Genomic DNA, 27890 nt, shown 5'->3' with positions numbered 1-27890 from the left:
TTAACCATGCAGTGAACAAGACCACCTGTGTGATAACTTCCTTCAGAGACTCTCTCTTCATTGTGGTCTTTCTGGCAAAGATCATTGATTTGGACACCTCAAAGAGCACATATAAAGTACTTTCTTGGCCAGTTGGCTCTAAAAGCAGCATAGTGACTTTCATATGATGTGAAACCTGTGATAATACTCTCTCCTAGATCCCAGCTGACTACATGAATAAGTGGTTGATATTTCCTTGCCTTGTTGGTGTATTCAGGGACTACAGTGACCCTTTATAGTCAGCAGACTTCAGGCTAGCAGCAGCCTGAGAAAATCTCTTACACAGCATGTCTGCATTACACCCGAGACTGCTTTTAGGTCTGAGATCGTTTTGCTAATTCCAGGGCAGATAATGTGCATTCACCCTACTTTGGGCCTGGGGTTGTGACCAGGCTTATAAACTTTCCTGAGCCCTGATACACTGCGGTAAAGTGTGCAGAAAAGCCCACATGCTCACAGCAGGAGTCACAAGTGTTTAGCAGGGCTTGCTGGCTTTGGCTTAGGGCAGGCAGCTCCTCCTGGACAGGTTGCATTTGCAGTCAATCTGGTAAATCAGCCCAATGCTCCCTGAACTTGCATTATTAAGGCTTTTCTGTTATCAAGAACGTTACAGCTTCCATCACCCTTGAGAGTAGAGCAATAGCTGTACCACAGGGGGGCTGCACGTGGAATTTTGTGCTTTTTCACAAAGGTGCAGTGTCTCTCAGCAAATGAGCAACATCCTATCCAGAAAAGACAGAGGAGGAATACATAAAGCAACTTTGTTAAATTAAGAGGAATAAAAAAAATACAGTAAGTACACAGGATAGACTAGCAGAACACAGCTAAAGTACCAACTGCCAAGTCCTGGGCACTATGTGATTCCCGAGTGGGTAACTAGAGCTTCGTGTCTTTTACCACTGCATGGTCTATTTACTGTTCAGTGCTTGCAGCTTCCATTAACGTTAATGAGTATGCATATGTGCCTTGAGGGTAAGAACATATTCCCTCTGTGGCTTCAAAACTTGTTTGTAAATCCCTCCAAAATCACATTGTGTTCATTGCTCTGCACAGAAAGCTATTATAAACACTATAGGAACTGCTGCTTTCATTCCTTCCTTTCCCCTTGCCCTCCCTCATCTGAGGGACCAGAAAACAGACCTGAAAAGATGAATGGCTGAAGGAAGTGGTACCTGCAGGAAAGTAACCCAGCTCTGGGAGCTGCAGTCTGAAAACCAGCTCGCTGCAGGGAGGGCCAAACTGAAATCTCGGCAAAAGCAGAGAAAACCAAATCCCAAAGCACTGAAAAGCTAGCACCACCATCATCCCCAAAACCAAAGCCTTTGAAAATCTCTAAGCTATTAAACGATAGAAAACATACTAAAATCTTTGCCATGTCCTACCTGCTGGAATGCAGGTCAGGGGGAACAAGCTGCTTCAGCAACCAAAGCGGTCAAACACAGAGCAGAAGCACAGCTGGGCAGAGTCCCAAGGCACAGTCAGGCCAGCGGTGCCCCCCACCCTCCCAATCCCTGCAGCAGCATAGAGGCTAAGAGGCAGGGCTGAGCAAAGGGTTCTACTAGAGACTGCATGGCTCTAACACTGCTGCTCTAACTCCTTTCCGGAGTCATGTATGATAACAGAGCCTCATTCTGTTGACAACAGGGCCTGTGATTTCTACCACTGTCTTTGGCTTTTCCCTCCATCATTGCCAGATGCCTTCTCCCAACGTGCACAGTTTCAAGTTAAGCTCTCTCAAGCCTCACAGGCTGCAAGAGATACATTGCAGTGTACAAAAAATAACTGGCAAGGCAGCACTGAGATCAAGAATCAGATTAAGGTATGTGAAGGAAAGCAGACATTGCTTTACAGGTGGCTCAATACCAGCTTGCATTATACCTATATAGCTAACATGAACACTGGCTGCAGCTTCCCATGGGGCAAAACACTGTGCTCAAAACACAGTGCAGGCTGTAGGAAAGAGGAAAATGAGCTAAAAAGCATACGGTGCACAACATGCAAGCGCTCCGGCCTCTCGGGCACAATGCAGCTCCAGCTGAGCACCTCAGGGGAGGATGGCTCCAAGGCATCACACCTCCAAGGATGGCTCAGGAGGCAGCACACCCTGTCCTGCCACAGCCACACAGCCTGCCCTTCCCCTGTTCCCAGACCCACACCCCGGCACCACACCGGCCCTGCAGACCCCAGTGGCACCTGGCCCTCCCTGAGAGGCAGCACAGCACAAGAGCCATCGCACAAGTCTCACGCTCACTGCTCAGGGTTCTGACAGACTTCACCACAGGATGCTGCTCACCAGACCTGCCTGCCCCACTTCTGGCACAGCTCCTGCCCTGCAGCAGCACCTGTGTCTCAAAGACGTGTCCCTAAAATACTGCATTCTGCTATGTGAGCCCTGGGTTGTCATGCAGGCAGGAGACCAAGCAGATAGCCCAGAGCAGTAGCATCTTAAACTGCCCACACGCAGGTCAACCCACTAGAACTCTTCAGTCCCTTTAGACTTGTTAGGTCTGAATAGGGCTCATTAATGGTATTTCTCACTTTAGAAGGCACGGATAAAAAGATCTGGGAATAAGATCTGGCTATAAGGAAAGACATGACATGGTTACTGCAGAGGACACTATTTCAAAGTTCAGGTTAAATACATTATTCACCAAGGTAAGAAATAAAAGGAAACCAGCATTATGCAAAATGAGCAAAAATGTTAAATCCCTTTACTCCAAGCACTGTTCAATGAGAGTAGCAAAAGTTCAAGTTTACAATTAAGAGCCACCAGTCTAGCTGACAGAAAACTAGATTTATGGGAGAGACCAGCTGGACTGCAACCCCAGTTACAGTTACCTTAATTGCTTTTCTCCAGAGGAAAATTTTCCTTACAAGTTGCCCACCTTTAGGAATTGCTGAGCCCACTGTATAGGCTTAGAAGGCAGCAGCAAGAGGGATATCTTCTTCCACATGACACTTGGAAGGAAAATACTGAACAAATTGAATGGGTTTGAGAGGTGGGTCCCCTGCAAGTATTTCCCCATATCGCAAGTATATTTCCCTTTGGCTCTGTCAAGACCAAAATTACAACCATGAATATAATTTTAAAAATGCTATTCTGAGTTTTAATTTGCATTTGTGTGCACATTTGTATGTACAATGCAAGCACATACAACTTGTGTTTTCATTATACTTGTGTAAATCACGTATACATAAATTAAATTATATTACATATATTCTATGTGCATTTATTTATATGAAGTAGTCCTCCATATTACTAAGTAGAATTTTAACAAAACATTAACTTTCAAAATGCAATTCAGTTATATTTTCTAATTTATGTTTGTACTGCTTCAGATCTGTAAGCCTTTCCTGTGGACATGCAGTGATCATATCAAAAACACTGCTTGAGGCTGGTTACATTGGCCAATTATACTGTTTTATTACTTCCTTTTTCTGTAAGATTGGGCATCGAAAACACATCAATTAATTATGCTCCTGCTTTTTCTCAATAAAGAGCCTTTCAGGAACAAGATTAGATATGCCTTCCATGCTGAAATGTAATTTTAAATTACCCTTTTCAGTTCACTTCTCACTTCCAATGTGTGATGCATGGGGCACAGCTCCATTTGTTTGCTGTTCCTACCAGAGTTTGAAAACTCTGAAGAAAAGACAACCTACATTTTTAAAAACAACCTTCTAGAAATCTGTCACGGAGGAGAAACGCATTGGGTGGAAGGCGTTCAGTGGGTGCATATGAGAGGGAGCCAGAGGAGTAAAAAAATGGAATATTAAAGCACAAGAAGGGACACAAAGTGTGGAAACACAGCAGCAAAGTCGAGTTAAGGAGAATGAGGCCTTGGGGCTGGAGAGTGCTCTTTCAGGCAGAGCCAAGGTACGCTGGGATGAAACATAGAAACCAAGGTGTTATCCCGCTGCTGCATGATGAGACAGGGTTAATTATGTGTCACTGCAGCCTAAAAGATTCTCACACTCCCACAAATATGGAAGCAAAAGCATTTACAGGAAAAGTGTACAGGACTGGTGTGGGTGTCACTGACGCTATTTGTGCTTCAGGAAGAAAAGAGGTCTTTCAAGCTCACGACCAAATTTTTTCTGCCCCTTCTGCAGTAAAGGCAGACTTATAATCAAACCAATCCAATATTATGGCAGTTATTATGATGGGATGAATTCAATATTTTGACTTTACCATGATGAGAAAAAGAATCAAATTTACTATCAGTAGCTGTTTGGTGTTTTTTTCTATAAACATTATCAAAAAGCAAAAAGTAAACATGTTTAATAAAAATGAGTGGTAAGACTGTCCCTGGTTTTCTAGAAAATGCAGCAAACTACTTTTCAAAGTAGCCACAGCGTCAGACAATAGACATTATAGTCTGAATTACTCTGCATTGTCATAAAAAATGGAGCTGGGAACAATTTTGTGACAACTCCTTTGTAGAGATTCCACAGTAGTTGATGGAGAAACAACAGGGGTTTCATCATTATTTTCCATAGTTCCTGGAAAAGCTGTAGTCATCATTCAGCCAGCAAATACCACAAATAAATGCAAATGTGTGAGACACATGCATATACAATTATTCGGGTACAAGATGGACAGCACTGACTGAAAGTTAAACCTGTGCGTTCTTGGACTTGAGCTTTCAAAGACCTCCCAAGAAGAACATGAATATTGTATCCTATGGACTCTCTCACCTGAAATTGGAAAGATACTGCTACATAGAGAAAAATATAACCTTTGCTCACAAACAAAAGACTAGCAGAATCCAAGTTTCATGCGATTCTCTAAGCTAGCCACAATTTCAGATACTAAATTTGCTAGGAATCATTTTAGAGCAACACTAACAATTTCTTATTTGGTGTCAAAGCTTGTTTAATATTTTATCAATCGATATCACAGATAAGAACTTTGACTTTCATCTAGTTCTGCTCATCTTTAGATGTTCTCATCAGTGTATGACCATAGTCTTTATACAAACATTCCTATGCTAGCCAGATGAATGCGAAAATTCTTTCATCAAAACAACATGTTACATTGGAGTGCACAGGTGATAACAAAGCCTCTCCTAGTGACAGCAAAACATCTCAGCAATCCAGCCTGTTCATCCAAACATCATGTTGTACTATCCATGAGTATATCTCAGTCTTAAAAATTTGACGGCTTACTTCAAAAATAACCCTACAACCTGATCTTTCTGTATATTAAACTCTTTGGTGAAACCCCTGTAACCAAAGACACAGAAACAGGGCAGACATTTTGAACACGTGAAAACAACAGTGTGCCAATTCAAAATCTCCAGCAACATCATCATTTTAGCCTAAAAGTACCCTTTGTTGCTCCACATACAAAGCAGCAGAATGAATACAATACAAGTCATATATTAAGCATCATAGAGATTCTCAATGTTCCATGAAGGCATTTAGTCACACTGAAAGGTAACATTTAGGTATTATCTTCTATGCTAATGATGCAGTATTACTCATTCATCAGTTCTTTCCAGAGATCTTGCTATGAATATTCAGCTCGTGATTACAATAACAAATTCAAGGCACCCTGCAGTACTTAGCTCTCTGGTGTAGTAGTACCACTGTCATACAGATTAACCAAAGTGAACATGGCTACAGTACCACGCATGTCACTCATAACCACCAAGTGATGGGATAGATCAAGCTCGGTGTGGAGGATGCAAAGTGGCTTTAGAAACAGAAATGTCAACCAATTCCAAAATTTGAAATCTGTCAGAAGGGACATAACTACATATTCTTTCCTTGGACTCAAATATCATGAAGCTTGTGCCATCTATTCTCCTTGTGTACTAAGTTAAAGAATTGAAAGACTTCCCGATATGAAAATTTAAATCTGTGTGCAGCTCAAATCTGAATTTTTTCTGTGAATGTTTTGGTCCAGTGAAATTCTGCTAAACTGTTTTTATTAGGGACAGCTACTTAATGCTTGCATTTGCTGTGTTAGTCTGCAGTGGAGCTCATGTAGTGGTCACTGTAGAGGACAAGCTATGGAAGTAATGGTAAATGTCACATGCAAAACAACTACCAACAGCATAAATAAAGCCACAGTTCTTTTCAGCGTTTGTGTTCAATCTCACAATCATAGACTTACGTGTCACCAGTTGAATTACACATTCATTTGCAACTTTGTTATAACTGACAACTTTTTAAAATCAGATTTGCTTAAAAGGGGTCATAACACGGATATAGCTAAGAAGTATTTCTGGCCAAACCACCAAGCAAAAGGGATATGTGCTAAGAGCACAACGTACTGCGTGGGATGTCAAAACTGATATGTAACACAGCAGTGGGAAAGACCAGCACTGACCAAAACCATTCACACTGTGAGAAAGAGTATCCTAATAGCTCCTAGGAGGGAGTACAGCTGGTCCTACTGCTGCACAGAATGCATTTCCAGCATGGAAGAAAGGAAGGAGAGGATGTCTATAGCGTTAGCTCATCTTTAGTAGTTCAGAGTAAGGAAGCAATATCCTTATTCTGTCCATTTGTTAATTTTCTTCTGAATGCTGCACTGGTTGAAAAGTAACTGGGAGGAATGGGAAGAGAAAATGTAGACTCAGACACAAACAGAAGCTTTGGGCAATACATTATATCATCCCGGGTACAATTTTTACTGTTGGATGATATTTCCTTGCTGTGGAGTTTCAGGGCCATGCAGTATCCTTTTCAGTAATTTTTGTTCTTCACTCCTTTGTTAAGGAGGACCCTTTCCAGAGCTGTGGTTTGCACAGTGCTAGTGATACAGTCAGTGTACCTTGGCTGGTGGGCAGATAACATTGTCCTACATGCCAACATGATAGCAATCTCTCTTCCTCTTCATTTTGAATAAACTCAACTCATTTCCCAGTATACAATCAGACCATGTAAGTGGTACAGTTCTACGACATATGTCAAAGGCAAAACTATCCACTGGTCCAAAATTTAGACAACACTGATCTAGGATACCTGTGCTGGCACTGACACACAATTCTTAAATGGAAAATTATCAGCTGGATGATCTTAACAGTGGTTCACCAAAACCCTTTTTTTCCAAAGAATTACACTGTTTACCTTCAGTCCGGTCCGGTAGTTTCCCACTTTTACTTGTTGTTCCTGTGTTGACTGTTTCAGATGAGGTGCTGAGTTTGGTGTTGGGGTCTCGCTTCGGTTTTGGAGGTGGCTGCTTACGAGAGCTGCTACTTTCATCATCAGTTCCTCCAACAGAATGAAGAGACTGGGATCTCACGGTAAAGCCACTGGAGCAAGGATGAGGCAGTCTGTCCTGAGGAGCCGGCATTGTCATAAATCCCATGCGGAAATGTTTCCCCACGTAGCTGCCTTCATTTCCTCTTGCTACTTCTCCACCTATGCTGTAAGAGAAAGCACAAATGTAAGTAAATGATCCACCTTTGCCTGAACTGTACCTGGAACCAGGGTCTAACTTCTGCCTCTGATGAGTAGATCCTACTTTTGAATTTGAGAACGAGCAGTGCCCTTTTCTTAAAACAAGATGACTATGAGAGGTCTATTTTTCAATATAGGCCAACAACTGAGATGCAGATACACTGCTATGCACTCAAAACTTTACAAGAAGAAACTGAGAAAAGCTTTTGTCAGATTTCATACCATTGTGACTAGAAATTGTCTATAGAATAAATTTCAAACATCTGAAATCAGAACTGAATTTTCAGGAAGACAGGAGACTGTGAGTTGGGTAAAGAATAATGTTTTAGAAATACAACACTGTGTTCTGATTCACACTCCCTGACACTCAGCTTTGAGTACAGATACTCATGCAGCTTGGGAAACAAGGCTTTTGGGGTCCAATCAATCATTTCTCTTGATATTAGAGAACGGTAAAAATTACCATTGGATATAGGAAACTGAACATTAACATCTTATGAAATCCATATAAAGCTCCAACACAAGCGGCTTCAGACTATTAAGTTACAAATGTAGGAGATGAAAAGGCCATAGGCTGTGGGACACCAGCAAGAAAATAACCTCCAACCATTCAGAAATGTAGGTATAGAAGAAGGAAATTTCAGTTGAAACAAGTGTCATCATGCCAAATTTACTGTGCGTGGCAGAACTGAGAACCTGGTATTGTTCCTGCCCTACTCATGCAGGCTTATCAGTTCTGAAAAACAGCTCTTACTGGTGCTTACACTGTAAACCTACTACACATTTCAATTAAGGCAATTCAGTGACTATGCAAAGAAACTCAGCAACACACATAGGTCAGCATTGGCCTGTTTGCAACAAGATTTGAAATGATACCACTGTGGGCACATAGAAGTGTTAGTACAAGAACTGGTAAGTCCCAGAAAGCCCTACTTAGCTCCTGTTTCCCCTTCACACAGAGTGAAGCTCTAAGCAGGGTCAGTGTGCTTCTTTGAAAGTTTCTTATTGCATGTTGCCTTGGGCTGGTGCCATTTATTTGGTGCTGGAATGCATTTCCTTTTTTAAAAAGAAGAACATTTCTTAATAGTGCGAAGAGTACAGGCTGTATGTAATTGTCCTAAAAGCATCAGACTGGCAACAAGCAGTGCACAACTTTGTGCATGATAAAGCAGAACCTTTGTTTGCTTACTATTGTCCTTGCATTTTTATTCCATTTCCTCTCTGAGTGGAGATGTCCCCCTGAACAGGTCTAATTGATCATGTGCCACTCTTCAGGGGCGCTGACACCTACCCACATGTGTAAACATGTGCACACAGGCATGCCACACATGCACACACTGGTCCCTGTTCATAACCAAGTTATTACCAAATCCTAATTGGCATCAGTTCCAGAGGGATTTGCAGGCAGAAAGATCAAAAGGTAGAACTCATTAATTTGAATATTTATAAAAAAGCTGTAGCTAGTTGAAATTATTAACTATGCCTCTACTAATCTTTCATAAATTGTTCTGAAAATAATATAATCCTCTGACACTGGACTACAAAAAGGGCCTGTCAAATTATTTAAAGAAGATTACTATCCAAAAATGCTGAAGGATGCAGGTGAGGAGTCTGTTTCCTTCCTTAAGTCCATTGGATAAATCACTTTTAGCAAACAAAATTTCATTTTGCCAAGTTTCCAGTATTAGAATTCTTAACGGGTTACACTATTTAATTAGTGCATTTACTTCACCGCAGTTTGAAGGTGTTTAAACTACACAGTGTAAGACAGATCTGTTCCAGAATGACTTGCACAAATTCCACGAAGGTGACAGGTTTCATCCTTTTCCTAAGAATACACAGAACTGGATTTATATTAAGCACGAGGTTTTTTTGCCAAACTGCTTCATCTTGTATTCCAGAAATAAAAACTTTCAAAATATGTCTAGTGTCTAAATGCACTGTCTTATTAAACAACTAAATCACGTCCTTTCTTTCCCTTCCCTTAATTTTTTTTCTTCTTTACTGAGTTCCTTTCAGTATCACAGATGCAAACCTCCTACCTGCTTCCTACACTTCCTGCACAATAAACAGCCCTATAGCCAGGTCAGACAGAGGTTGCTGTTACAGACGGGGACAGAACTTTCTGTTCTGCTTCACAGTTGAAGTAGATCTGGTCTTGCTTTTTTACATCCTCTGCTCAGCTACTAGAAAAAGCAGCAGGACACCATTTCCCCCTTCTCAGCCACATTCAAAATAGAGTCCATTCTTCTTTGAGTGTAGGAGCCAACCTGCAGCTGATGGTTAAGCACTGTAAACCCCAAGCTGAAGAAGACTAGTCTCTAATTCTTGATTCAGGACCCTGATCATTGACCAGGATCACAAAAGGCTTAGGTTTATTGCTTACTCTGGTAGCAATCCCTGAGTGTTGGCAGCAGGTTTCTGAGCAGAGCCTGACTAGTACATGCCAGCCTCACACAAGGTGGAGTGCCAAGTTCACATCCCAGTATCACAGAATCACAGAATCAACTAGGTTAGAAAAGACCTCTGAGATCATCAAGCCCAACCTATGACCCAACACCGCCTTGCCAACCAGACCATGGCACTGAGAGCCACATCCAGTCTTTCCTTAAACACCTCCAGGGACAGTGCCTCCACCACCTCCCTGGGGAGCCCATTCCAGTGTCTAATCACTCTTTCTGTGTAGAACTTCTTCCTAATGTCCAAACCAAACCTCTCTTGGCACAGCTTAAGACTTTGTCCCCAATACAGACCAAAATTCTCTGTGGTACAAAGAGAAAGGAATCACTTCAGACTCTTACCCAGAGCAAAAGTCCAAAATCAGGATGACAGATTTCAAACATGGCATCCCCTACCCTCAGGTAGCAGCAAGCTGAAGCTCCATTTAGACTTGTGCAATGCAAAATGCTGCTGATGTTACATCATGAAACCAGACAGAATTAAAGGATTTATTTATATACTCCTCCTGCTTGCAACCATAAGAATTGGTTGTAATCTCACTCCATTATTTCTGACAAGGAAGAGTCTGTGCTCCTCATTGTGCTGATAATGAGTTTTATCTCATTTCAAAATGGTATTAGGTGAGTTGCTGCAAGTATTACAGAGTTTATTAATATATATGGAAATACAGATTTGGGTTATACCTCTGGGAAGTTTCAATTCAAACTTGGCCAGGATCAACTGTTTCCCTGACAAAGAATTATGCATAGCATTCAAATAACTGTTAAAAATGCAAGATATTTGTCTCCAAAGAGAAACATGAATTATATAACAACAAAATTAATCATATGATCACTCACGTTACACACTTACATCAAAGCTGACTTTGTGCTGAAAAAGCACTTTGGTGTTTGCCAAGGTTTAGTGACTGGTGTTGTAGTGAGCAGAGAAAAGGGTGCAATGAGGTTGGTTTCAGACACCCTTAAGAAGACTATTCTGAAGCATCTCTCCTTTCAAAACCACATTACAGGACTTTTCCAAAGCCTTCCAAACAAGGCCAGTGTAGACCATTGAGTGCTGCCAGATTATATGCTCTCTTCCTGGGTGCACTGCAAGGTAAGCAAGCTTCCTATCCTTCTCTCTCTTCCACACAATACTGGAATTAAATCGTTACAAAAAATACCAATATTATTGGATCTGCCTTAAAACAGTAACAGTGGATTTCAGCTTTCATTTCTAAAAGATGAACAAGAAATCCAACTGATGGATCCAATGAGTCTTGTTACATCTCCAATACAGGTTTTGTCTGTCAGCTGAGGTCAGAACTGGGCTGGCATTAAATCACACTGACCTTGCTGCTCCTACCTGTGGTATCAGCCTGCTGGCACATAGGCTGTAATCATGGCAGTCCTGGACACATCACAGCTCAGCTTCTGGTGCTCTGCCTGCTCTGTTCTACCATGTAGATATTGGAGCATTGACCTAACTACAGCAGAGAATAATGGAATTGTTTACATCTTTGAAGAACTACAAAGGAGAAATATTTTATATTATTCATTTTATTACACATCACAAAAGGGCAAGTTATAGAGGAAGACTAAACATTAAAAACGAACACAGTAAGTACTCTAAATGGACACAGCATGGGCAAGGTCATGTCCACCTTGCTTTGTCATGAGTCATAGTGTTTCTATTGACCATGAATATATTTTTAAGTTAGAAAACTAACATAAATAAGTTTTCATCACATTGTTGAAAAATACGCAGCAAAGAAAAATTATCCAGAGACTGACTGCCTCAGTCAGTGTGGTCTTTTTAGTTTGCATTGTTCCTAGTCAGCATTGAAAAACAAATTTAATTTGCTGTGCAGTTTCATTAATTGGTCCAAGCAGAAACTGAATTAATTCCTGGAAAAGAAATTAATAGTTGTACGAAAACTTTTGTTTTACTTGGTGTTACTTGTTTAACTACAAACAATGTGGAATATTAAATCCCTCAGTGCAGTTGTAAGGAGTAGAAATCTTGGGACTACCTAAGTTCCATAAAGTCAGAATACCCTAGAGGTACATTTTCCTCCCAGCCATCTATCTACTCTTGTTCTTGGAATTCATGCAAAAATTCTCTTATCAGTTCAGACTTACAATGGATTAGTTTCATGCCTCAGGCACCAAGAACCGTTTGGTAGTTCCCCTCATCTTTGTACAGTTTCTATTTTTCTTCTTGTGCTTCTTTACGTGAGATTTTCTGACTTTTTAGCTACAAGTTCAAAACAGGAGCTACACCTGACTATGAGACTTGACCTCTTAAGCAGGAGGAGGGGGAATGTACTCTGCTGGGGACATGGCATCTTTGAAGGTATTTTGCCATTCTTTGCTGTGATACACACCAATCAGGGACCACAAAAGGTCACCATCCTTCTAAATGTTAAAATTCCAGAGAACCAAGAGAAATTATTTCAATAGCAGCTCCTCTTGTGCTTGAAGAAGACTCAGTCACAGATGCTGGTTTGTTAGCTGGCAGAAACTGAGCTGGGAGTCTCTGCAGGCTCCTGTGTGGAAATGGGGAGAACTACGAATTACAGGGCAAATGATGCACATGGATGGCCAGGCTTCTTCCCTCTGGGGAGCTGCAAGCCCACACAGAGCTAACCCCCCATGACATGCTTCTAATCCATCACAGAAACCATCTGAGTCAGAGACTGAAGAATAGTCACAAAAAAATTAACTGTCATAATATAGGAAGAATTTTCCATAGAAATTACTATACAACAGCAAAACCACAAAAGGAATACAAATACATAACTCAAGCATTTTATATGAGCTGGTTTGGCTGCACAAACAGCAATTTATCCCATGATGCATCTATGTTTTCTGGGTTAAGAGAGTAGCTATTGTTATTTTAACCATTTCCTTACTCTAAGAGCAATGAACGCCCTGCTCCTCTGCTCATATCAAATATTCTGAATTTGAAGGCCTGAAATGGCTTTGAAATGTCTATTCCCCATCAGAATAAATTATACACACATATACTAGGGATGACACATTTTACTTTGTATCTGAGAAGCACTTTCAAGATTAGCATAAATTATATTTGTAAATTAGAGGTTGGATGCCAAAAAACAGAAGATATACTATTTTTATCCCCTAAACATGATTTCAGCAGACCATGAAATGTAATACTGAAGAAATAAGGGCAGGTTCACAATCATGGATTCAGGAACTGTGCTGTAGGTATGCTTTTACACAAACCTACACGATTTTTATTACAAAAATTAAACATATAAATTACATACATTTCTATTTTTTTAAATCCCACTTCAGAGGTCCCTCTCCTTATTCCCAAAGAATACACATCCTTTTTTTTTTCTCTGTATTACTTTTCTGAAATACTTCAAATGACTCACCATGATCTTACATCAAGATCCAAAGGATAATACTACCATCCTTTTAGATACAAGATAAAATGTAAATGAGTCATGACAAAGGTCAAATTTAGAGCCATTTTGTGCACCTGGAGGACTATTCAAAGTGAGCAACAGACATGTCTCTGCACATCAGACATCTTACCTCTGCCATATGCCTCTGCATTTGAGGTAGGAGATCAGGTGCTGCTTAAGAAGTCAGGCCTCTCAGGATACAGAATACATTACTGCTATAAAATAAAATTTATTCTTTTATCACACCTGTCAAACCCTAGGGTTTGATCCTGCAAATATGCAACGAGCCGACACCCCCTCTTTGAGTGCCTGCATTACTGCCCTGAAATACCCAGGAAGTTTTGTGGAAATCACCTGTCACTCATGAGTCTGTTGTAAGCAACAGCACTTGCAGATGTGTGTCCACATATCCTGAGACTGGATTATTTCCTCGAACACTCTGGGGTACTGTTGAGACTCTGGCTCTACCACCCCCAACAGGACTGAATCTTGCTCACAGAAGATTGCCCGGATGAAACAGAACCACGACTTGTAGCTGTACCAAAAGATTAACTGAGTCCCTGGTGAGCAACCAAAAGGCAGTTGTAATCCCTATGCAGTGCACAATGGACAGTAAAAGCAAAACTAACCAAGATTGTCCAGAGCAGGTTTTCCATATAATGTCAGAAAACCTGATTTCAACTGATGATCTGCTATGCTCTGAAGTGAACTGTTTTTATAATGCAAAAGGTTGAAAGTGCTACCAACAACAATAGTTCTGGGGGAAAAAATCAAAAAAAACCCAAAAGAGTTTATAGGGAACATTGATAAATAAAAGCTCTGTATGCTATTTTTACAACAAATTTAACATAAGCTAAGCAGCTTGGAAAGGAGCAACTGAGGAGTAAGGATCCACAGAGAGCTTAACAAAACTGTAACAGAAGTGCAGGTACTACTTCCTATTTCCACTGGAATTCTTTCTCCCTATAGCAGGCTGCCTCTTAAAACCAGGACTAAGGATGAGTACACGGGGCTGAACAACCACAAAGGCCTGACAGTGCTTTCCTCAAAGACCAACACTCGCTGCTGTATCTGGGGCACAGGGTGCCCAGTGCTCCAGCCCCACGTGTGACTGTGACCCAGCTGACGCACATGGGAAGGTCTGTGAGTTGAGAACAGACAACACTTAACAGGCGGGAGTGAAACGTACTCTGCTTTTATATGGCTACAGTTATTTTTAATTTTGCACTGGGGGATGCAGAGCTAAAAGCCAGCAAATGAAAGCTCACATTTTCAGAGTCACCTAGAATTAGACATCGACCATATGCAATGGTTTAAACTGAGTGCAAATGCATGTTCCTGTTAATGGAGTGGGGTTTTGCATCCTGTCAAAAATGGGTGGAGCTAGAACAAGGCTGTGTTTTTATCACATTCAGTGAAAAACCACATGGCCCAGACTCCACTCTGCCTGAGCAACTGTGGCTAAATAAATATTTCAATGAGATATGGGAACAAATTAACATGCAAAATCACTTTTGAGCGTTTTCGTAATAAAATGTTTCTTCAGTTTTGACTCAAGGAGTTGTAACGGAAATAAAATTTGCACAAAGTAAAAAAAGCCTTTTCATGGATCAGATGCTGCGAAAAGTTTAAACCTGGAGAACTAAATGAAATGTGCTGACTCTAAGAATGGTGACCTGTAAACCAAGCACTCTGTACAGGCTGAGATGTTATACTGGGTCTGCCCTTTCCAAATTTTGGTTTATTTTAAACACGGATTTTACAGATGCCCTTCGGAGTCCCTTGAGCAAACATGCCTCTACTTTCCTTTTAAAATCCAAGCTCAAATACAAAGAAAATATTGTTTTAAATAACTGCTTCCTATGGTATGCAGTTCTAAAGAGAAAGGATTCTGAAAGGACCCTTCGATCCTGACTTGCAGTGAACAGGAAGAGCAGCATTTCATTTTGAAGGAAAACTCTTTACAAATTTCACTTCAGTGTGATCTGTAGCAAAACATATAGATTTTTCTTATTTGACTAGTGACCCAAAACTCCAGTTATTCACATAATTCTTCTGATAATATCATCATTCATAACTTGCAGTTCAAAATACACTCCCTGAGCTGACCTACCTCTTTGTATAAATGACCTACCTCTTTTATAAATGCCATGTGAGTAGATAAGAAAGGGAGAGGCACTTCCTGGCACAGTGGGAGAAGGTCTCAGTAGCACAGTCACAGTAGGGATATAACAGGGATGTAGGTTCCACTGAAGGGACAGTTTTATGCAATGGCTTGTCTTCTGGCACCTCACCACTCTAGACCTGTTATATTCATATAAGGCAATTTTGTTTCCAAAAATCACAGCACATGACAAAATTCAAGAATTTACATTCTTTTGACCAGGCATATATCTAAATATTTTAGTAATATTTTAGGTACTGCTTTCACTGACATTCGGGTCAGTTTTTAGCTGCTAAAAAAGCATATGCAAATTCAGAGAAGCTGTACTCCCTCAAAGGCAGGGAGGCCCTACCTAGAGTCTTCAACAAATTAGAGGACTAGGCAATCACCAACCATGAGGTTCAACAAGAGAAAGTGCCAGATTCTGAACCTGGGATGGGGCAACCCTGGATGTATGGACAGACTGGGGAAGGAGATGCTGGAAAGCAGTGCCAGGAAAGGGACCTGGGGGTCCTGGTCGATGGCAAGTTGAATGTGAGTCAGCAGTGCTCTGGCAGCCAGGAGGGCCAGCCGTGTCCTTGGGGCTCTGCTTTGCTCTGGGGTGGCTTCACCTTGAATATTGTGGCAGTTTTAGAGAGTGTCCAAAGGAGGGCAATGAAGATGGAGAAGGGCCTTGAGGGAAGGCTGTATGAGGAGCGGCTGAGGGCACTTGGTCTGTTCAGCTGGAGAAGAGGAGACTGAGGGGAGACCTCATTGCAGTTACAACTTCCTCCTGAGGGGAAGAAGGAGGGTAGGCACTGATCTCTTCTCTCTGGTGACCAGTGACAGGACCCAAGGGAATGGCCTGAAGCTGTGTCAGGAGAGGTTAAGGTTGGATATTAGAAAGAGGTTCTTCACCCAGAGGGTGGTTGGGCACTGGAACAGGCTCCCCAGGGCAGCGGTCACAGGACCAAGGCTGACAGAGTTCAAGAGGCATTTGCATGATACTCTCAGGCACATGGTGTGACTGTTGGGGATGGTCCTGTGCAGAGTCAGGAACTGGACTTGATGATCCTCATGGGTCCCTTCCAACTTGGCATATTCTGTGATTCTGTGCTTAGCTATTTAAATAGAACTAAATCCATTTTAATCTACAAATTGTATTTTTAATTTTTTATTTAAGGGGAATGCACAGTGCAAGTTCCTACTAACAGTGCAAGGCTTACTTGGGTATTTTCCCCACTTACAGTGACTCTGTGTGCTGGACTGACCTTTGCACAAGAAACAGAAAATGTAACTCACTGCAGCTCTCTCCAACCTAACTACATTAATGTTCTGCTGGATACATCACTTTGCTGTCATAGGTTTTCGAACCCATAGAAATCTTCACCAGAAAATCCTTTTTGTTCACTGGAAGAGCCATGCCTGAGTCCATTGCCTTGACTTTACAGCTAGCATTACTAACCTCTCTCTTCCTTCTGATGTGTGGAGGAAAGGTTTCAGCTCTTTTGTCAATCACTACTTTGTGATTTAAGCAGTCAGCAGTGAGTGTCTGTCCTTTGCAAAGTGAAACAGACTCAAAAAAGTAAGTGAAATATTTTTGACAGATGTGCTAAACCCAGAAAACAGGAAAGGGAATCATTCCACACAGACGTGTACATTGGTGTTTCTCTCTTCCCCTCCTTCTTCCTTGGACAGCCTCAATCTGCTAAAAAAGCTACATGAAACCCTGTACATCAGTATCAGCAGTCCTTATCGTCAAAGCCTGGAGAGCTTGTTCATTAAGGTACAAAGTCCTTTTGAAAATCTCTCTGCTTATGTCACTTTTCTATGCATAGCAAAGGGATCATTATTGCCAAAACAGAATAATTATGTGCTTCGCACCTAATTTTAGAAATAATAATATAAAACAACTCTGTCTTGATGGATGTCAGTTTCTTAGCCAGGGTTGTCAGAAGCCGCTTATTTGCTCAGAGCAATAAATAAAAAAGGACATTATATTTTCAGAAACACAGTTGTCTTAATATTGCATGTCAGAGCATGTGAAAAGCAAGTGTAATGGGCATAGAGGTGGTTAAGACCACTGAAAGAGGACAGTCAGCAAAAGTATAGCGTGCCCCATGCACATATATATACCCAGTGTGCCCCTGAATAGATTCCATATTGAGGTCTTCCAATATATTCATTGCATCTCCAGGCATTCATTTAAAAATCAAGATGAATTGTTCAAATGCAAAGTACAGAAATTCTTTTCTTCTCTGTATCTATGCACAGACCTAATGGGCCAGACCCAGGAACTGCAGCAGACTACTAAAAGGTATTTATGTATATAAGAATTTAACATCAGAGACAACTGGCTACAATAAAAGCTGCCAATAACCTGCCAAAGCTGCCAAAAATCAGCACATGCTGATTTTCATCACTCTCAGAATTACTTTTGCAAATGGGGATGTTCAGATAATTTGGGGCACTGCTGTGTTATGCTTTTTTTTTCCTGCAGGAGTAGCTTTTTGCCAAATTTTTGAGCAGAACCTACATCCAACAAGTTCTGATAGTGAAGGAAAGTGGTAGTTAAACGCTCCTTTATGGACACGTACTTACATTGCCCAAAGGGTCATCACTACAGCCTATGAAGCTGCAAATTTTGCTAAAGCAACAGCTTTTTTCCAAGCTGTGACAGTCTGTGTGAGTATTTTTTAGGGAGCTAAAACATTAAAACAAAGAGCAAACACTCTTGTAACCTGTATTCAATGGCATAATGCTAAATTAAGTGGGGAATGTACTAGTTTAGCTCCCTGCATGAGAGGTGATCAGCTCTGTGCTGTTCCTACTAAAAGTGTGTAAACTCCCTTCATTCCTCAGGCAACTCCTCAGAGCTGTCATTTATTGAGGAGCATGTTCGAAGTATCTCAGCTTGCAAGAAATAGTGCTTTCTGTGCACCGAGGTGGTGAGCTGTGGCAACTGGGGTTACACAAAGTCTGGACCTAATTTTACATAAAGATGACATCAGAAATAATGTGCTGTTGCTTTTCTTTGCTTTAAGAATTACTATTGAAATCTGCAAAGCTGCTGGTAGTAAGTTGCATTGTATGTACATTTCCAGGTCGCTTAAACTCCTTTGAAAAGTCTTCTATCTAGGAACAATAACCCTGAAAAATTATGAGCTGTCTTTCCATTTCCCAAAGCTACATTTAGGCAGCAGCCTACTTTAAAATAACTTAAACCAGCAAGGGCCTCAGAGACACCTTGTATGTAAGCACCAAACACTGCAGCCCAAATCAGTTATCTGCAGATTAGGCAGCACAAAGAGTATCTGTTTGTCTCTAATAAGAGCAATTCAACTCTGCTTTTTTATTTATTTTAAACCAAGAAAATACTATTGTTCTCTGCTCCAGAATATATGATACCCCTTACCTTGCCCTGCCACCCAGTGCCTGGACAGGACAAAGAAGCCTTTTGCTCTGTTCTTACTGCACCAGCTACCCCCAGAATTTCCAGTTTTGTAATGCTAACCCAAAAAAACTTTCTTCAAGATGGTCTTATGGTAAGGATATTAAACCAGAGCAGCCTCAACTCAAACATTTTGAGCCATTCTGTATAGTACTGGAACAGGCAGGCTTTCAAGTCCTGCAGAGAGCTCATGGCAACACCTTTTGCCTATCTTTTAACAGGCATTGTCATCCTCTTAATAAATGCAGTAATGGGTTACTGAGCTTGAAAGAATGTAATCATAGAATCATTAAGGCTGGAAAAGACCTTTAAGATCATCAAGTCCAACTGTCGACCCAGCACCACCACCATGTTCACCACTAAACCATGTCCTCAGGTCTAGGAAGGGTGAACCATACTGGACTTCACACACACACTTCTGTGAATTTGTAGGTGAAATGATTTTCCAGCTTACCTAGAATGACACACAGAAATGTTAATGTTTCTGGTGATGACCAGCTCATTAGTCTGGTATCTAGAATCTCTGTTTTATTTTTTACTCAGTAAGAAGTGAAAGATAACAATTGTTAAATAAAGGCTATGAGCACGTAGTTATTTAGCCAGTGGATACACTGCTTTACAACAAAAGATGATGATTAGAGGTGAGAAAAGATAGAGGCAGCACAATTACATTATTGCAGGTCTAAAGTGCCCTCTGGAAACTTCATGGAGGTAAAGGGTAAAGCCAGCATTTTTCCCATTAAGGCTTTGAGTTATACAGTTATCTGTCACCATATTTGCAAGTTTTTCTTTATCCACACCACACTCCTAAAATGAAAGCCAAGGCTCTTTTATAATATTGCTATTGGAATCTGGAATGGAAAACTAAATGCAATCTAAGGTTGCAAGACACTAGAAAAAATTTGGGAAATCAAAACTACGGTTTCCCAGATGTTTGTTAGTGATCCAAGCTGAAGCTTCTAATCTACCCTAAGATACTAAAAAGGAGATCATATTTCACAGGTGTATCCACTAAAATTAGGATAGCTTTGATTCAAGACCCAAAACAACTTCAAGAGGGCTCATGAAAGAATAGCGCCAAGGAAAGAAAATACCTCCCAGGGAGAGATTCCCTCCTGTGAAAGTGACAAAATTGGGTTGTCTAGTAGATGCTAACATCTATAATTCTTGAAATACAGAAAAAAATTATTGTAAATTATAACCTTTCATAATACATAAGAGTTATTTATGCATATGCTTACTAATCTGTGTTTAGTGCCCTTCCAGCTGAACAGAGGAACAATTAGCCATAGTACCATGGAACATGTAGATATGTAGCTTTGATTTAAAGAGTATGACAGGCAATCAACGTGTGTCAAAGGGAGCCTACATCAGCAAAGAGACATGTTAAAGCCACATTTGAATTTTCTTTTTTAGGACTGAACAGATGAGTGTTTCCTTCACGTTCTGAACACAGTGGGATTGGGAAATAACCTGAATTGCAGGCTAGGAGAAAACAGAGTGCTTCAAATTACAGGAAAATGAAGAGCACTGACTTAATTCCTCACTTTCAGCAGAATTGAGTAGTGCATAGCAAAAAAAGAAAAGCCAGACATATCCCTAAGTCTGTTATTACATCTTTCCAGTTTTGTACACCACACATAGTATGACAGCTAGAAATCGACTATTTCCCTACATTTTTCAGTCTCGTGAGCATTAAATTTGGTTGATGAACTGAAAAAAAAAAAATTGAAAGGCTATGGATTACTATTTTTTTAAATGATAAAATGAAACAGAAATACAGCCAGGGAATGAAAGACTGGATTCCTGTACTAATACTTATGTACAGTGAAAACAACTACAGATTCCTTTCAAAAAGACATCAATATTTCTTCTACAAAAGGTTTACGTTGGTTGTGAGAATATGAACTGACTACCTATTTCAGCTGGACAGTATCTGATTGCAGTCACAAAACTGTCAAAGATGCAGGCTAGTAGGAAGGAAACATCTAAGCTGATCAAATCACTCACATTTTGCTTTTGAAAGCAGAGACTCTAATCATTATGCATCCAGTTTGAAAAAAAACAGTACAAAATTGAGAAACCTGAGCAGGGCTGTATTACCCAGTCCCCTCTGTCCCATTTGCATGGAGAGTCTCCTCACATCCTTTGTCAAAGCCAGGCTCAGATCCCTCCCACTAATAATTTATATGCTTTGTCAGGACTACAGAGCTAGAGAGGAGTATAAACAAACTGCTCTGTTTTCTATAGAAATAAACAAATGTCAACTTTTTTCCTCAAGCCAAGTCCCTCAGTGACTGCAGTGCATATGAATGGCTGGACAAATGACTAAGGCTGTCCCTGGAGAGGAGCACTTTGTGCCCTGGTGCATCTTGTGCCTGGGAAGAGGGAGAGCCAGAGGAGTCTCCCTGTCCTGCCTTTTAACTGCAAAGTGCAAGGTAACTGAGAGTCAAACCAGAGACTAAATCACCCACAAAACAAAGTTCTTGACATTCAAGTTCCTCAAAATTTCCCTTAGAGACAGAGTTATACACACATACAGTTTACACATCTAATGCAGAAAGCTTCTGTCCCAGTTAGTGCTGTTTTCAATGACAATGTTGCAATATATAATTTGAAAATTTCATTGATATTCTTTGCTAATAATGACCATTGTTGTTCCCTTTTGTTTTACTGTGTGTTCTGTCTTAGCTACCTTCCATCCCTAATGTGTTTTATTATTATTCAGGTCCTTGCCAAATCTGTCTGTTACCTGCTCATTAGAACTCCTGTGGTAGAAAATGTTCCTGTAAGAACCTAATTCCAGTATGTTTCAATTTATTTTCAGGCTGAGTGAGTCTAAAGCTCAGATTATTAAGGTGAGCTTGCAGTGATGTGTTTGATAGACTCTGCATCTCGTTGTATTAAGGCAAAGGGAAATTCACCTATAAAGTTTTAACTTATACTTTGAAGGCTGAACAAAAAACAAGTAGATCTAGACCCTCAAAAAAGCTTGTCTCCACTGGGGCTTGAAGTGACTAGTAGTTCGACAGGTGAAATAATTTAGAGCATTTCTTTGTTAGACATATGAGAGGGAAATGTGGCAATCAGCAGAATAAGCTTGTTCTGATGACTCTTTCACAACAGAACCCATTTTAGAATTCTCCAAAGCAACTTTAAAATTTCCAAGAGCAGGCGAAGAGGTGTTTTTAGTTAAAATTGCTAATAAAACCACTGAGTAGGTCAGTGAGTTGGGCCTACAGCAAGCTCCAGAAGCACAGAACATTTATCTGCAATTTGAGGGCTGAGTTCCCTCCAGAATGACCGTAGAGTTCTCACTGCACTGCAGTTATGGCTATAAAATATTAGCAATGTTAAGTAAATTACAAGATATTACATGAGAAAGGCCTTCCATCAGGTAACAGCTGGGCCTCCAAGCTATCCAAAACAGGTCTCATTACTTGTCTCCACTTTCGTTTTTTTAAATATATGAAAATTATTTCCTAACACTTAAACCAAAGAAAAAGAAAAAAGAAACAAAATTCAGAGTTTAAATAATCATAGCTAAAAGCATATAGCAAGCACATTTTATCCAATTTATTATTAAAAACAGCAGCAAAAATTGACTATGATATTGCAGGGGCAGGAGAAAATTAAGCAATGTCTCATCTACTACTTCCAACTAAATTTTAAGCACTCTGGGGCTTTTAATATAAATGGCAATTTTATTACTGGCATTAGAGAAGTAGTTATCCTGATCTCCAAAAATGCCTACCACTTTCTGGGCAATTCTGTGAATCATGTGTAAATTATTAACCACAGGACAGGTCATCTCAGACACAGAGCAATTACAGACTGTTGCAGAACCCTACGAAACTGTAAAGCCACAGGAAACAGAGGATTGAGAAATGCACATTGAACCACTGGCCAGCCACTCCTACCAGAACAACATGGTCTCAACACCCTCTTTCCCCTTCCCCTGCACTTATTTTATCTCATTCCCTGAGGCAGGACCAGTTGTGCCTGTGTCCAGCAGGCAGTACCATCACCATCACAGCCAGCCCTGGCCCCAGGGAGGCTCTTGTTTCCACAAGAGCCATAACAGCCCAGAAGCATCTTGTCAGACCAGCCAGCCTGAGCAGAGGGAGTCTGGCTCTACCCCAGTCATGCCTTAATGAGAAGATCATCTGCCTTATTACAAAAGACACCAAATAAAACTGGATATTTAGGAACTCACATTGTCATGAGGGGGAAAACTGCTACGAAGTATTAGCTTATCACTAGGTATCCAACCAATTTCACAGAAGACTAGCAGCATCTCATTAGGTTTATAAATATAAACTGTCATCTGTTCAGTCCATTTATAAAATGTGGGAAGGCAGCAGGAAACCTAAAGATTCACAGGGAGTTTCTGGAGAGAAACATCCACTGCTCTCTTTCTCATTTCTCTCAGCCTTTAATTTTAGTCTCATCTTTTCACAGTTCTTTCTTCTCCTTTCTGTACATTGCCTGTTACTGCAGAACCACCAGTCATCCTGTACACTCCACTCCACTGATGGAATTTCTGTGCAAATGCCCAGCACCATCACAGCTGTCAGCAGCTGTATGCCTGCTCTGACGTTTACAACAGTGGATCTTCATCATGGAACAAGGGGAAAGGAGGGAATGAGGAGCACTGGGGAAAGCAGAGGCCACCCTTAAGCCTACACAGATAGGTGTAGCTTGTTTTGACAAAGCAGAGCTGAGGCCACAAATGGAGCTGCATGGCAGGAGGATGGCAAGGACTGCAGAAGACCCACTGAGAACACGTGGTCCAGTCTGTACAGCTATCTTGTATAGTTATACAGCCTCATTGACTTACAGGACCTTGGCATCTCCCAATCATTTACGCTTGGAGAACTGCTATTGCTCCACTTCAAAGGCTGGCAGATTATGCAGGACATACAGCTGAGCAAAAACCTGAATTCACATCCCATAATTCCCAAGTTGCAATCTCAGATCCAGCACCACCTCCTACCACACTTCTGCTTTTCTCCACGTGGTTAGAATTTCACCTCTGAAATGCACAGAAATACTGGTCTGAACACGGTGCCCCATGCACAGCCTGAGAGCCTCAGAGAGGGGTGCATCACAGACACCACAAATCAATTCAGGAAGAAGCTGTTGACATTATGAACCCACACACACACACTCCCTTTTGACACAACTGACAGTGGCAGTATCTCAGGAGAAGACCAAGCGTTGGGCCTGAAAGCACACCAGTGGTTTGCACTGAGGCCTCAGACTTGGAAAGCAAGGGCAGGACGTGCTTTTGGCTTATCTACAACTGCCATCTCATTCTTTCCCACCTTGCTTTCCAAAGTTCCCCAGCACACTAGCAGGAGAAGCAGAAGTCTGATGACATGCAAAATACATGATATATACAAAAAGGAAAAACAAAATTCCTTATGTTGTCAATATGATATAGCTCTCAGACAACAACCTATGAATGGATTTGACTGGTTGGACAATCTGCTCATAACAAAAGACATGACAGACAGAAATGCAAGAGTGTGTCCAGTATATGTGGTGAAGTGCCAATACTGAGGGGACAAGTAACAACTGGAAAAAAAACAAGTAATTTTGTTTTTCAGAAGTCAGATAAGCAGAAAGAGGAAGATGAAAAAGAAAGGGAAAATTCCTGCCCTGAACATGCTAAGATACTTCATGGATGGATGCTTATTTGCTGCACTGCAGATACACTTACACATAATAAACCTGAATTCATTAATACTAAATATTTACGCTCAGCTTGTAACTCGTCCAAAAAAGCAATTATGATACATCACATTGACAGAGAGTATAAAACCATTAAAACTTGGATCCCTCACACAAAATACTGTGTCAATGCATAGTTAACAGTAACATCCTTAGTACTGTACATGGAAATGGGAATAGTCCAATGCTTTCTAATAAAGCTGTACAAAATCTGTTTTACTGTGACACCTATCCTGCAATGAGATCCCTTTAACTTAAAATATGCTACAGTAAAAGCCATGAATATTATTTCAGTTGGCTATTACATTTAGTATAGCTTATTAGGTAAACTAAGAGCTCTTGGGACTGTACTTTGGTTGCAATATTTTCCCAGCAGCCTGACACATTACAGGTGTCATTCACAGAGGACTTAAAATGCAGAGATGAGTTGGTAACAACAGCACCTTTAGCCTCATGATGGCAGGTGAGAAGAAGCTACACAAGGAGAGACTCTGCAGTGTTTCCAGTCCGCTTGAATCTCTTTGAGAAAGGAATAAATAACAGTAATTCCTTGGTTGGAAATGAAGAGTAGAGTTATTATAAGTCAGACCCTGAGATCTGACAGTCACGTTCAGTTCTCTCTTTCACAAGTAACAGTCGTAAGAGTCTAACCATGTGGTCTTTTAACAGGCAACACGTTCCCTGCAGAAGACATTGTCCATATAAGCGCTACAGGATATGCCTTCCAGCTCTTACAGCACACTGGCCTTGGAATCAAAGTCTGGTGGAGATAGATAGTAAGATCTCTTGAAATTACCAATAGTTACTTAAGAAATATGTAACCTAAAGCACAGCCCAAATGCACTGTAGGGGAACTGGAATATAAGCTGATGACAGACAGAGGTTTTAGGAAAGTAGTTGTCCACTTTGGCACTGGGAATACATCACTACAACAACATGACCTACACAAGTTGTGGGCATAATTCTGTATATAAACACATGGTGCCACTGGTAAAACATCAGCTGGCAAGATAAATTGTAAAAGGCATAGTATTAAATCAGGCATTTCCAGGGCTCAGATCCAAAGATACTAATCCTTCCATCAGGATTCAAACTGGCAATATTCCATATAGGAGGACATTTGTTCTCTCTCTGGACTGGATATAAAATTCATCTGTTAAAGAGAGTGAAATCTCTTCTCTTCTACTCTCAACTCCACTACTGAGTAAAGGCATGAAACCATGTTTGCCTTCTGTGTGTCTCCAGAATCACCCAAGTGAAAAAAAGTATAATGACAATGCAATGACACTATTTGGGAAGATGTTGTAATGCTCAGGTCCAGCTCAGATTTAAGATTTTGCATCATATGTCATAAAGGCCATTGATGGTACAGTAGCATGCAACACATCTGACCTACATCAGAATCAAATGTACTTATCTACTGTATTTTGATATAGGTCTACCTTTGTACATGACAAGAGTCTTGAGTTTACAAACAAACCCAAAGTTTGGATTTAGATCTGCTGACATGGCTGTCTTTGCTGGCACAACAATGGAATACTTCAAAATTTCTTTGTTTGGAGTAAGGAAATCATTCCAGGGTTCTAGATACCATATCATGTAACTGCTGAATTTTTTTTTGTGGCGACCTTCATCCCCTCAAAAAACTCATCTGCAACAAGCAGTTTTCCAAAACAAAAATGGCCATTCTGATACAGAAAGATGATCTGATGATTTAAGTCAAACAGCATGTAAAATGAGTTGGAACTACTTCAGAAGATTCAGTCTATCATCATTTCCTTGAGTTCCAGTTTTGCTATTTTGTTTATTCTTGAGGTTGAGCCCAAGAACTTAAAATCTGATCTAAGCATGAATATATGTTACTCCTTTGGGCAACCACATACTGTAAATATCATTGTATGTATAAATCAATAAAGATGTCTTATGTATTTCTCTGCTTGATTGCTATGCACTAAGATGTTTCCAAGATGACCAGAGTCAAATAAATCATTATTTTCTGTGGTAGGAATAAAAGTCTGATCATTATCTTGGATGTTCTATTTCACCCTAAAATCAGGAGGTGAGAGTGTGATATTACCACCGAGAATAAACAAGAAGTTTATTATTTAAGGGAGTATTTCATTGATCCAAACACAAATCACAGTTCTGGTCTACCCAACTCTAGAAGGTCCAAGGAAGTATTAAATGAAATGTTAAAATTAACATCTACATTATCTCCCAGGTAATGTATTTAATTATGATAAAGAAATTCCTCCAATTCTATGCTGGCTATTCTATGTAATAAGTGAAGAACTTCAGCCTATGGAGTCCTATATGTATAAGCAGAGCATTTTCAAGGCCAAGTCTTTCCTACTAGTATGTGTTAAAGTGTGAAATATGGTACAGGTAATTCAGTCTGAAAACCAATTCATTTTTTCTACTCATACTTGTCAGGTCGAGATAGAAAGGTTTTGGATTACAATCATATTTTAAGCATAGATTTCTATAATTTAAAAATAAAATCAAGGCTTGATAAGCTGTGCTTTAGCAACCCTAAGAAGAAAACTACTTGTAGAATCTTGATATAAAGTATTACCTAGCAGAAACCATCAAACAACTGGTCTATTTTACCTATGCTTTATAAGACACTTTTGTGCAAAATACATAAAAGGAAGTACTTAGCATTAAAATCATTGGTGGAACTCATGGTTCTGGGATGTGGTGTAAAAAGTATTAAAATCCCCAGCCTTTATAACTTTCTCTGCATCAGTTTCAGGTCAGAAAAGTGCCATGGAATAATGTTAGAAGCATGTTGTTTACTCTTTTTGAAGTCAAGTAATCCCCGTCTTTTCATTTTTTCCTCATGTTGCTTCTAGATGGAGTTATCTCACCAACAAAGTGTCATAATATTTCTTCAAAGTACTTAAAAATACTTTATAGATTTGGTTTTTTTTAGGATAGACTAAAGCATAGTAAGTCTTTTCATTGCCTTCAAAAATTACAATAAATGATTGTAAAACCCAGCATATTAATATGAGGCCTGATTGCATACTGCAGCAATTAGCAAGGGGATACATCTCATTTAGGCATGTCCAACAGGAAGTTAAGGAGAATAGAGAGGTGCAATAACCCACTCAAGCCTGCAAATATAAGCCACAGCCCTCACTTTGCTTTTGGAGGAACAAGATCCTTTCCTTCCAGCCTGTGTCAAATAAGAGGCAGGAGAGCCAGCCAGTGAGCAATGTCAATGAGGC

General features: G+C 40.3%; 1 protein-coding gene across 4 annotated transcripts in view; it reads right to left on the bottom strand.

The window, feature by feature from the left end:
• NYAP2 (neuronal tyrosine-phosphorylated phosphoinositide-3-kinase adaptor 2) overlaps positions 1 to 27890 on the bottom strand; it is a 135203-nt gene that overhangs the window by 67692 nt on the left and 39621 nt on the right. For all 4 annotated transcript variants that reach the window (XM_017822416.1, XM_017822418.1, XM_017822417.1 and 1 more), the window contains one exon: positions 7120 to 7418. In XM_017822416.1, the coding sequence (XP_017677905.1) occupies positions 7120 to 7418 (299 nt within the window). The remainder of the gene's footprint in view (positions 1 to 7119; positions 7419 to 27890) is intronic.

This window comes from Lepidothrix coronata, unplaced genomic scaffold, assembly GCF_001604755.1.
Source record: "Lepidothrix coronata isolate B3197 unplaced genomic scaffold, Lepidothrix_coronata-1.0 Scaffold97, whole genome shotgun sequence".
Taxonomy (NCBI): domain Eukaryota; kingdom Metazoa; phylum Chordata; class Aves; order Passeriformes; family Pipridae; genus Lepidothrix; species Lepidothrix coronata.
Note: the sequence above shows the minus strand (reverse complement) of the source record. Positions and strands in the feature narration are given on the sequence as shown.